The 12700-nt window shown below is 40.0% G+C and overlaps 1 protein-coding gene across 1 annotated transcript in view; it reads left to right on the top strand.

Moving 5' to 3' along the window:
- The window catches only part of LOC117428383 (ADAMTS-like protein 3), a 127859-nt gene that overhangs the window by 10332 nt on the left and 104827 nt on the right, over positions 1-12700 (top strand). Inside the window, exon 3 of the mRNA XM_058995345.1 lies at positions 7860-7979. Within this exon, the coding sequence (XP_058851328.1) occupies positions 7860-7979 (120 nt within the window). The remainder of the gene's footprint in view (positions 1-7859; positions 7980-12700) is intronic.

Genomic DNA, 12700 nt, shown 5'->3' with positions numbered 1-12700 from the left:
GTAATCCTAATGCAGTGTCATGGTGCAAGTGCAGCTACAGGTAGCTTCTATATGTGGCCTCGGTACTCATCAGGGTCATTGGGGTAATCAGTGTCACAAAATGACCTTAAAGTAGTCCAGTTTATATCAGATAACCATCTGTCAGCTTACAAGGGCCATTCTGTGATAATATGGTGCAGCCCTGTAGCCTTGAATTGCTGCCCAATGTGAGTGACGGCCAACACCAATCTATATCCCAACATATCCAAGCTGAATAGGATGAAACAATACGTTTACTATAGAACGGGTTTAAAGGAAAGATTCCTGGTATGTTTTGCATGCTGTGTGCACAGACCTGTGTGGAAATGGCTGTCCAGTGAATGTGTTCTAACTCACCAGTGTTATTTAAATAGAGAAAGCAGTAGCAGTCTACAGTCCTAGCATGTTTGAACAGCTGCTGTTTAAAAGAAAACAAAAAAAGAAAAGAGCGCATCGGAAAGGAGCTCCATGCTCCGGCTGACGCGACTGCAGGGAGAGTGGGAATGTTTGCTGTGAGTCGAGTCTGTGTATGAACACACAGTGGGCACAGCAATCACTCTTCAGCTTTAGTTTTCACACACAATTAAGAATAAAAACAAGGAAAGCTCAAATTCCACCTTCTAAAATGAATTAGGTTTGTCAAACAGTATGTCAGTTGTAAGTCTTTTGACCTGCATTGCGAAGGCCACGGAGTCAATTTTGAAAGGTGTCATTCTTTTGGTTGTTGTTTGTCTGTGCAGAACGGAAGCATGGGATTGGTCAGAAGGGTATAGTCTGGAATTTGAAGAATCTTGATTCATTCTTGCTTCAGGAATTAAAGGGATGAAATATAGGTACTATTCACCATCTATTGACACCTACTGTACATTGCTGCCGGTATACCCTGCTGGCTCCAAAATAACACCTTCACCATGCCAGCCTGGCTCCGAGACAGTGTCCTGAATAACTGTTGTGTGCAAGACTCTTTTATAGATGATTACAGTGTGTGCATTATTTCCATTCTGTCTATTCTATGGGCTGTGTGATGTTAACAGGGAAGCCTAAAATTGCCTCGACCATCTAGGCAGCTGTTCTCTTTCCCCCAATGTTTTATCCCTCTCAGACTGCTTGTGCATTCAATGATCGTTTCCAAAAAAACGATATGTTCCTCTGCTGGGCCGCTCGCAAAGCTATAGCAATGCATTTCTTTGAATTGACTCCCAGTAGAGTAGCAGAGTCATCTGATTGCAAAGTTTAAATAGAGGATGAGTGATGGGGGAAAAAAAATATTCCAAGCGTTGGGAGCCTCATAATTCATGACTATCCATACAAGTGGTGTGTTTTCTTCTCAATTAATTCCTTTATTTTTAAAACAACTGTTATGCTGCAGAACCCTGGTGTTGAGAGAGTAATGTTGTGTCTTGCCATTTAAAGTGGAAAAAGTCTGCACAGCGTGGTCTGAAATGAAGCAGGCTAGATTTATGGAAAATACTGCCTCCATTGCTGCTCGTGGGGTTAGAAACGGTCACTGTCCAATAGCACTTGAATACACAATACCCAAAGAACAGGGCCCCTGCCTGGAAGGTATTAAATATCGCTGAATGTCCTCAGCAGTGTGTTTTACCTTCAAAGGGCCCTGGGTAGGACCCTCAGGATGGGGGCTCTTTTGTTATCCATTTGATTTCTCTCCAGTCTGTTTACGGAAGCTCTCTCTTGAGCTAGCACCAGAAGCCTGCATTTTAACACGTAGAGAAACTGGATCAGAATAATCAAACTGATCATTTGGAGCAAAACCGTTCAAGCAGGATATTTCTTTTCTCCCTTTAAAAAACTCTTGCAGGACTTGTGCAAAATTGGACCTGCTGGCAGCGCCCCCTGGCCTGCCGGCGGTCACCCCAGTGTTTAGAAAGCACTGACTGGGATGTAGCTTGTATTGGCTGAGTTTGAAACAAATTCAAATAAAATATAAAACAATCCCACATTATTAAAATATACAGTTCAAGGAAAGTGTTCTACTACAGAAAGAAACTATAGGAGCGCACTTGTGTTATTAGATTTTCACTCAGCGAGTTGTTAGTCTCTTCTGATTGTTAGAAGATTGCTTTGATACTGGGTAGAGTACACAGTCAACCAGTGTGTAGATAAGTCCTGAGACAGCTGTTTTACCTCCAGAAGCCCCCTGAACCCAGTATACAGTATGGGTCTTGTGTCCACTGTGTGATTAACACATATATTTCAACATAAGACCAAAGGCCAACAGGCACATATCTGTCAGTATGGTCATATTTCAACTAAGTGGCTCATCTCTCTTATCTGAACCCTATATTAGATTGCCTTTGGGGACACCCTACCAGACATATAATATCTTTAAGATGGACATTTGGCATGTCACGTTTCTACTTGACCATATGAATCGAATAACAGCCGCTCGCTGTTGACTTGAGAGAGGCGTGGTGGAAGTCATTTCTTACCCTTGACACAGAGTTTTGCACAAAAGCCCAGCTTGACTTGAGGGTATGAGAAGTGCTTCAAGGTAGCCAAGGAAAACAGAAATAAGGGTGCATCTCAACCCAACCTGTTCCTTCTTTATTTTGGGTCATGCACAATGGTGTCTTAAATCATGGAGGACAAAAGGGCTGTCAAACGCGCTGCAGTGAATTTGATTCTCACAGCCCTGCACTGTTTTTTCCACAGGCTTTAGTAAAGTTATGCCCCTGCTCCAACCTGTTATTTTTAAAGACCAGCTGGCCTGAACGATCAGCTGTCACCACAAGGGCATTTCAAGCTTTATTGTAGTTGGACTGTTAGATTTCGGGGAGGCTGAATATGATATCCCTTGATGCAGTGAGCACTGTCTGAGCATTGATAGCTGTTGTCTCTTTGGAGAGAGAATCCCATTGCTCTAATAAGAGTGTCTAGATTTTGTCAGGTCCCTTAATGATGGAGCCTAACTTTCCTTCTTGTTTATAAAAATGTTAATCTATTGATAACCATCAATACAGTGTTGTATGAATGAACTAATATAAGACATCACGGTTTGCTTGATAGATACAGTGGAACTTTCCCAACCTGTAGGAGACACTCTTGGCGAGACCTCACTTTCTGCCGATGTAGACGATGGCTGGATGAGACACTGTAGAACAGCAGCTTCTCATAACTGTGAGAGTCTGTCTCTGCTGACTGTTTGTCTCAACATGCTCCACGCCTGGTATACCTCCACTTGCACCTCCTGCACTGCTGGGCCCCTTGGAGAGTTCTACCTCTTGTCAAACAGAACTTCTTGCAAAGTGCCTCTAATTGTTTCAGGAAACAGGTTGTGTTTATTTGCTTCTGGGTCTCTGCAAACGTTTAGACTGCCCTCGACAGTCCCTGAAAAGCATCTCTGGGATTTGGGACGTGGGTTTTTCTGGATTTGCTCTGGTGCATTTAAAAGCACTGTAAGCACTCCTGTAACTAATAAACACACTAGTTCAAGGCAATATACATTTTACATTGGTCAGTTTGTAGGTTTACATTACTGCATGCATATTAACCGGCTTAGCCATTCTGTTCTTCATTTAGAATCATGTAAGAGCTATTGTAGGGCACTTGGATAACTGTGTGGAAAAGGAGGTGAACATATCTCTTGAATGTGCCCCTGCGAATCGTGTTGGCTTATTATTATTATTATTATTAGTTTATTTAGCAGACACCTTTATCCAAGGCGACTTACAGAGACTAGGGTGTGTGAACTATGCATCAGCTGCAGAGTCACTTACAACTACGTCTCACCCGAAAGATGGAGCACAAGTAGGTTAAGTGACTCAGGGTCAGACAGTGAGTCAGTGGCTGAGGTGGGATTTGAACCGGGGACCTCCTGGTTACAAGACCTTTTCTATAACCACTGGAATCATAGTGCTGGTATGGAGAGAATCTCTACTCTTAACACTTGCTTGTCCTTCTGCAGTAAACTGAGTGTACGGATAACCCTGGTTAACTATATGATAGAGATCAAGCCAACTGGGCTTCTCAATTCAAAGGCACAGATGCTGAAAGTATAACATAAAAAGGCATACAACTTCAAATGAGAATGAAGAGAAATTGATAAAAATATCCATTTCCCCTTGTCTATAATCACTCTTTAACTGATTATAGAAAACATAAACAACTCTGTAATTCAACTGCATAGTCCCTGTCAGGGCATTAAAGCTGCTTCTGTAATTGCGCTACATTCCTGCTAATTCATGTTGCCTGGTTGTGCTCAGCAGCACTCTATTCGTTCCTCTGATCATATTTAATGATCTATGTACTGCGCTAAGAGTCTGCTGGCTGCAACTCCAGAGAGCCATATAGAAAACATCATCAACCTGTTAAAGGTTTGTAAACACAAACACGAAGCGTGCTGTTCCTGAAGGCAGCTGTGATGTTTCCCTCACAGCTTGAGAATGTGTGACCAGATGTTGGACAATATGCACTCAAAAAGAGAACGACCCATTTCACCAGGGTTGATGTATCACTTACCAGTGCGTGTTTTTGACAGTGTAAAGTAAGATGCAGGCTAGTCTACATTTAGAGTTTGGTCTGGGATCATATGGCACCCAGATCAAAGCTCTAAAGTATTTTAATTCAGACACTGTATCTTATTTGTTCAGAGGTGTATATACATAGGGGATATACATCTGTTCAGAATGGAATACTGACAAATAAATATCTATAATGAGTGTGGAAAGCCTGTCCCAAAGTTGTAGACTTTCCTGAAGAATGGAATATTTTGAGGTGTTTCACTTTGATCCAGCCCCTATTCTTTGTATCCTGCACATATGGAGTTTATTTCATTTTAAAAATGTTTATTTTTTCAGGTTTAGGTTTCTGGGTTGCCCTATGGATTGCTGGGGAGATCCTGTGTGCAGTTGGGTCAGAGTGTTCAAAGTGATGTCAGAACAGTGGAAACATGCATCAAATATTTCCTCTGTGTGCTTATGTCATCACCAAAGGGATATATAATACAGTATTTATTTTTTTCGGAACAGAAATACAGAAGAGCATCTCCGACACTGGCCAAGCAGATGGCATGGTGGTTTTTAGAAGCCTCTGTGAATTGGGAGGTCAGGGGTTTGATCTGCAGATGGGGTGTGTTTAGACTAGATCGGAGGCTAGGAAAAAGCAATCTGGGGAGAAGTGTCTGTCGGAAGGATAGATCAATCATACGTGGCTAGGGGGCACAGAGATAGCAGCTCACTCCCACAGCCCTTTCTTTGGATGAAATGGATGATGCCAAGCTGATGTGCTCAACAATAATGGGCACCCATACTTGGAGCTTGAATAGAAGAATAGGTCTTAACCATCCGCACCAAATGATGTGAACAACATTTAGCTGCATATTAGGCAGTCTTAAAATACCAACATGTGGTCCAATGCTTCCCCTAGAAACGACAAAATATCCTTTGGACTTTTAAAGTGCTGTGGGGAGCGAAGTAATTTGATCTGCTTACAAGACTAGGACATTATACCTAAAGGACCATTTTGAAACCAGATATTATACTAATAAACTAAAGTTAAACTTTAGGATCCCGGGAATATGTAATTAAAAATGTTAGTAAATGCCCAGAAAGTGGGGTGTAGGGTATAATAACACTTACTGACTCTTCCTGCTCGCAGTTTGAATGAATTTTGAATTTTGCTCCTTCAATTTTTCTTTTCGATTCCAAGCCAAGCATTTCTAGCTTGCCTGAAGCAATGCGCTCAGCTCAACACCCCCCCGAAACACTTCCCTGCAAGATTCATGGCTCAAAATCACTACCTGTTACTCATCTGCATTCTGCTGGAGATGTGGGTTACAGCTCTCACAGTGTATAGGACTAGAGAGAACAAAAGGATGGGCGTGTCTTCCTTGCTTGTTACAGATACACTCATTGTGAGGGTTTCCTTCTTTAAACTCGAGCCGCAGTTACTAAGTGCATAGGAACACATCAGGAAATCTGCAGGGTAATTGAGGCAGTATTGGCAGTGTTAATCACCCTGAGAGCATCAGGCTCGTGATGTTTTCTGCGAAACCCTTCATCGCAGGCCAGAAACCAAGATGAATGTCCATTCCGCTGTCATTGTTCTGGGTAGTCAATTTAAGGGTTTCAAATATGTTTAAATGTTTAAATTGGAGCGACTTGCGAACCCTGGGTTGGTTGTTGTAATGCTGTAAAAACATGCCTAGTACAGTAATAGCACACAGCATAACCCCCAATGTATAATCATGACGTTGAACCTGATTCTGAAAAGACAGGCGGCTGTGCGGCATGTAGACTTTCCACAGTGAGCTTCAGTGGGATAGTTCGGATTCGTTGCTGTCTATATTGACCATACTTAAACAGCAGTGTGCACTTCCAGTATGCTGCATGCTTCAGCTTGCCTCTACTTAAAAAAAAAGATATGCAGAGTTGGAGTGAAACCTGACAAGTGTTTTTTAAAGTGTCAATTGCTATAAATCAAGAGAGCACAAGCAGTGCTGTCAGTGTTTATACAGCAGTTCAGTAGCCACATACAGTATGTACACCTAGATATATTTTTTGCTATACTGTCTTACTATTTATATTTCAGGGTATTGTGTAAGAGACAAGCTGATTACCCACCCACTCCAGGTCAGGAAGCCAATCATAGGATAGATATCAGCTTGTATCATACAGATCCATACAATATTCTCACTCTATAAATTCCATTTGCTTGAGTTGGTTGGGTTAACAAAAAAAGGCAGATTTTAGGAACTGCTTGTCTGATTCTGATGACCCTGTGCACAGGAGTTTGTTATCAGATGCTATTCAGCAAACTGTGACACCGGCAATTTGCTCTTTATATCCTCGTTTCAAAGTGCCACATATGCATTTTACTTTGTAACCCATCCAACTGTCTGAGTAAGGTGTATAGTGAAACTTTCTGTAGCATTCAGGTGTATATAGCATGAATTCATCCTTTGTGTCTCCTTGTGAAAGAAAGGGTAGCAGAAATCGAGTGAGCAAACAGAAGCAGGGGCAAAGGGATGTGTTCAAGCTTAAAGTGCATTCGCGGTCCACACCTACTGTAAGCCATCTGCGTACCAAAGAGAAACCTGAATCTGCAAACACCCCTGCTTCAGACGGCAATGACATGTATAATTTATGGCTTTGATATCACAGTTTAACTTTTGTTTTAAACCAGTGTGGGAGTTAGTCTATTTCTCTGACCTTGACCGTGCGCATTCTTTGGGAGTAAACATTCACTCCTGCATGGTATTATACATGCATAAAATTACAGCCTTAAACATGTTATTAATGTCAGAATTGAGGTGAGAAACATTATATAGCAAGATATCAGTAATAAACCAGATGAACTGTAGGGTAACCATAGACGAGATTGTAATTCCCACAAATCCACACAAATTCCAATTGATATTCCTGGAATTCCTTTTTGTTCATTTGTTGTTTTGCTCCTTTACTTGTTGCCAGAATTTTTTTTTTTACTGCCCCAGCGAAATATAGGTGGTGGTGGTGGGGGGGGGGGGTGTCTGTTTAATCGCTAACTTAAATGGCTGCTGTAGCGCTGTGTACTGTGCAATAGAAGAGCCTCCGTTTTTTAATCATTGCTGTAATGTACTGTGTATAACTCTCAGTTTCTTGAACACTGCTGTAAGAATAGGTCGGGGAAACAAAGGAGTTTACAGGAGGCCGTGGCAATTAAGTGATAAACAGCAGTGACCCTTTCAAGGCCTCCTTGTTTATTATAAAGTTTGTAAGTTGTCATTATCACTTTACTGACCTCATCCCATCGAAGCATTACCAGAAGATTGTGCTGGTACAATAATATGCTATTTGTAATGTCTGTAGTCTTTTCATTCCAAGTTGTTTGTTCTTTTGCAGACAGGAGCAAGCCAGTCCCAAAGTGCCTACTTCCTTCCCGAGTTTGCACTTTCTCCACAGGGGAGCTTTCTTGAAGACACGACAGGAGAGCAGTTTCTTACATTCCGCTACGATGATCAGGTCAGTGATGCTCTTCTTAAACAGGAGATCCCTAACAAACCATGACGAGGGATCCATGTGGGTACCGAAAACAAACTATTGCTTTGTTGATCTGTTCTGTTTTGTTATGCTTTTATCTAAGTGCCCTAGCATTTTTATGGTGCTGTAAAACATTCAAAGACTACTAAAAACCTCTGGGTCTGAATCTTATGCAGATCAAATTCACTGTTCCAAAGGGTCCTGTATTTGAGTCTGATAAAGAAATTGAATGTATGCAGGATCAGTGCCACTATATCATTATTTTAGAAATAAGGAAGCTGTAGTGTTTCAACCAGAAGTCTTTGTGTAATGGCTGTTAAGCTTGATTTAAACAATACACACACTGAAATAAAAACAGACTTCTCTTGTTGAGCGTGACCTGAAGAAGATACATGCATACCTTTCAAAAACATATCAAATATGGAAACTGCAACTTTGAAATGATTACCTACTAAGATAATAGCATACAACACTAAAAAAAACATCTTTCAGATCCTGGCAGCTAAACAATTGATAACTGTTTAAAACAGGGAGGGACACCTTCACGATATTCATACACGAAACAGCCTGAAGGTTAATCATGAAACAGTTCACAGGTGTGGAATAAAACAGGGAGATGAGGTTGTATATTTTCAGAGCCGTTTCATTAAGACCAAGGCAATGGTTGTGAACCTACAGAAAGATAGAATGGACTGCACTGGGGATGATGTGGAGCTACCAAAGCTACATGAAAGGTTCAGTAATTAAAAAAAAAAAAAAAAAAAAACATTGATTCAGCTGAATACGAGGAACAAAAATGCAAAAGGAGGTCAGCTGCAAAAGTGTTTGGGCAAGATAAGGATCCTCATCTGGCAAGCAAGGAGCAAGGTGTGTAGCACATGTGCTGCAAAACAAATCTGCAGAAAAAGGTCCTGTCTAATTCATTATTATTATTTTGGTTTGGAAGCATACACAGTAAGAACAGTCTCAAGAACTGCACACATTCTCTTGTGAATACTCTATGCCTTATGTATAAAACAGGTGAAAATGAAGGTGGTAAAAATCTCCCAATAGTTATATGATACAATCCAGAGTTGTGTTGACTGTGGATAGTGAGGCCTTTTAGGAAGACCCAAGGTTGCTGGTTTTTCAAAGTGTTCAGTGTTCTCTTAGGACAGTGTGACCCACATGAAGCTGTCAAGACTGGGGTCACTTTTGAACAAATAATGAACAGGGACTAGAGGTTAGGGGCTAATAACTGAACTAATAGGATAATCGGTGACTCCTGCTATCCTCAGGAGAAAGGAGATCATGGGTTTATTGTTGTTTGACCTTGAAGATTAAGCTGGTTTACATTGCAATAAGGAAGAGCCTTACATTTACCCAGCAATGCAGGAGTTGTAGGTAAACATATTGCACTTTTTTACACTTTACACAGCTTAAAGTAACAGGATTCTTTTTTCAGCATTTACATCAAAAGTCATTGGAAAGCCATGACAATAAAAAGAGTTAAAGCTTATGGAAAGTCATGTAAGGGCATTTGATTCTGGTGCATTCCTCTTACAAGTGTCTGTTGAAAGAAAGTTATTTGGCGAGAGGCACATCAGTAACATTTCACCACTAGCCTGTGCAAACATCGTCCAGCATGCTCTGGTGCAACATTTAAAGGGGGTAATGTAATTTTTCAGGGATCCGCAAATGACCTCAAATGACCATCACACAACATCGCACCACCCCTGAAAGCATCAGTGAATGGCTTCAGTTAAATGAAGTAGGGTGAAGAATTTCCTGAGTGTTTAAGTTGGCAGAAAGAGGAAACCTGACAATAATCTGGGCTGGGTCACATTTTCGGTTGGGACTTGGGGAAAGGAACAGTTTCCTGTTTGTTTCAAGTATGATAAAGACAATGAATAAGACACAGATGTCATGTCAAGGGAGCCCAGTATTATACTGTCTGGTTGCTTTATAAAACACTGTAACATATTGTTCAGAAATACAATCATTGTTCTTCAGTAATCTTTTCTAGAGCTGAGTTTTCTGGAAGTAATTTAATGAAGAGTGTCAATGGTTGCAGTTTGGGAAAATAAAATAAACCAAAAACAAACTGAAGTCAGTAAAACACCATTGAAATTGTGGGCGTGACGGAGTAGCCATTGTTTTTGGAGTAGTGATTCCTAGAATGGGCTGCAGGTTTTCACATGGGCATGGCTGTGCAGGAAGTGACAATGCTGGTTTTAGAAAAGTATTTTCAGATCAGTTGAAATTGTGCATTATCTTCTGTGCACTTTCCTGTTTAACGCATTTAGTTACAGTAATGTGAACCATTTGGACAGCCTACCAAAAAACCTGCGTGTGACCTACTTTCCCAACCATTGCTGTGGTCACCATCAAACCAGAACATTCCAGCCATTACCAGCAGGTCATAGTAACACAGCTACACTTGCAGTTTTCTTCTGAAATATATTTAAATAAAGATCGTCTCTCTGGAAGCTTCTTATCTGGACTGAAATGAGTCTCCTTATTCCAATACTTTCTTCATGACAAAATGATTTTGACATAGTACATGCATCATGCATTGTTTGTGGTTTCTTATTAGTTTAAGTGCATCATCTACAGATGTTGCATACTGATAAAGACACTAACCAAAACATTTGTCTGCTTTTTCCTATACATTTTACCTTCTAATGTATGTATTGGATTCAATTAAATGTGCAATAAAAGAATGGTTTGTTTTGAATGCATAGCCGAGGAAAACCAGAGAACATATTTAAAAAAAAGCACAATGCAGGGGCAGATTTTATTTTGTTTATTATTTGTTTATTTGTTCTATACATCTACAGAGGCCCAAAAGCATATCTTTCACTGCAGAATAAGACTATGACACTTTAGCTTTAGAGTACAGTGCAGTATAAAACATAGATTTTGAAAAGCTGGCCAATATTGCTTGGGCCACAGTACAGTACGTTTGAAAATTGCATTTCACAGCAACTTAGTATAAGCTAATAAACATGTCATTTCTGTTTCCTTCCTTTAAGGAGCAGTGTATTGTTCCTCATTGCCTGTGAGTTGATAAGAGATGACATGGTGCTTTGGTGTGTTATTGCTTAACCTGTTCATGAAAGAAAGTACTGGGCTTAAGCAAAGAGGAAATAGATAGAATGACAACCCAAGCAAGGTCAGTGTTTATAATAACAGTAACATATGGACAAAATGTCTACTTTTATTACCAGTTGCCAGTTATGAATAACTGCCCTTTGACTCCTTGAGAATGGAGGAAATGTGAATTGTTATATGTTTTCTAGCTCATATTTCTAAGTTAGTGTGTAGGTTATTGGGTGGTTTTCTAGTTCAGTGTATCATACGGATTATTTATTCAAGAGCTCAGTGTTAGAAAAGACTAACCTTACCAAACCATATTGTTACATTTGGGGCGCAAAACATTATTTGTATAGTGTGGTACAGTACAGGAAATACATGATCCCTCTGTGTAGCTCCTCAAGATCACCGTAGAAATGGTTTTGTAGAACAACTACAATGACACAATGTGTGTAACTGTGGAAGTAATCACCAGATATAATACACTTGAGAACACAATATAATGCAATATCTGGTTATGGAAAGTGGAGGTGGAATTATTTCTCCAATAACTCGCAGGCAAACATGTGTACATCTGCAACTATTTCTAAAGTCTCTAAAAGATCTGTCCCGCAGTAAATTGCTTTTTCACATTTCCGTTACTATTTTGAGGTGTTTTGAATCATTTCGAGTGGTTCTAAAAATATGATTTATTTTTCTAACATTGACGAGATACCTTTTATTTCAAAAAGCAATTTGTCATTGAATTAAACATGTACCCTTTTCTTTTATATTAGAATATATGAACTGCCCCTTTAAAAGAATGAGAAGAGAGATTTAGAAAAGCTTTGGAAAATGGCTGGAGTTGACAGTGTGCAATTGTTCATATTACAGTGGTGACATTAATATGCCTCTGTTACAAACAGAAGCTGTCAGGTGCTGAAAAGACTTGCTGAATGTTACTGTCCAGTCCCTTCGGACATGGGGCTGCACTCGAGGGATAATTCTGTATATCCTGACCAGCTTTAGAACGGTCGTTGGCCACCCTTTCCCATACCTTCAGCTCGTGGGTATCAATCATTCCAAATGGCTATGCTTCCAAATTCCTTTATACTTTTTTTTTTTTATTACCCAAAACGATTGTGTGTTTCTGAGTGAATTTCTTCTCTACAGTATTTGCTCAAGGAAAAGTGTAATACAATGTTCTGTTGGTGGGAATTTGAAAATATGTTGGAAATTGAAGATTGTCAGCTGGCTACTTTTTAAAATGGACGCACTGTATTTTGAAAGCAAGTAAGAATGGATATTTCAGTTGCATGGCATCCTGTGCAAAGAGAATGTATGACATTCCTGGAATTCCTGGAAAGGGAAACAATTCATCATCATTTTCCTATTGTATTTTCTAGGCAATCTTGTCTTGCTAGTAGCTTTTTTTTATACAGCTGGCTCAGTGTCATGCTTCCCTGCATCTCCCCTATCCAATGGTCAAGACAAAGTTCAAAGAATCCTTATTAATAATGCACAAAGTATATTATGTTTTCAACCATGAATATTCTGGCTCACAAGCAGTACCAGTGTCAGGATTAGTGCACTGAATATATTTCAACTGGATATATATAAAATGGGCATGGAAGGCTGTTTTTAGGCTG

This window comes from Acipenser ruthenus, chromosome 21 (genome assembly GCF_902713425.1).
Source record: "Acipenser ruthenus chromosome 21, fAciRut3.2 maternal haplotype, whole genome shotgun sequence".
Taxonomy (NCBI): Eukaryota; Metazoa; Chordata; class Actinopteri; order Acipenseriformes; family Acipenseridae; genus Acipenser; species Acipenser ruthenus.
Note: the sequence above shows the minus strand (reverse complement) of the source record. Positions and strands in the feature narration are given on the sequence as shown.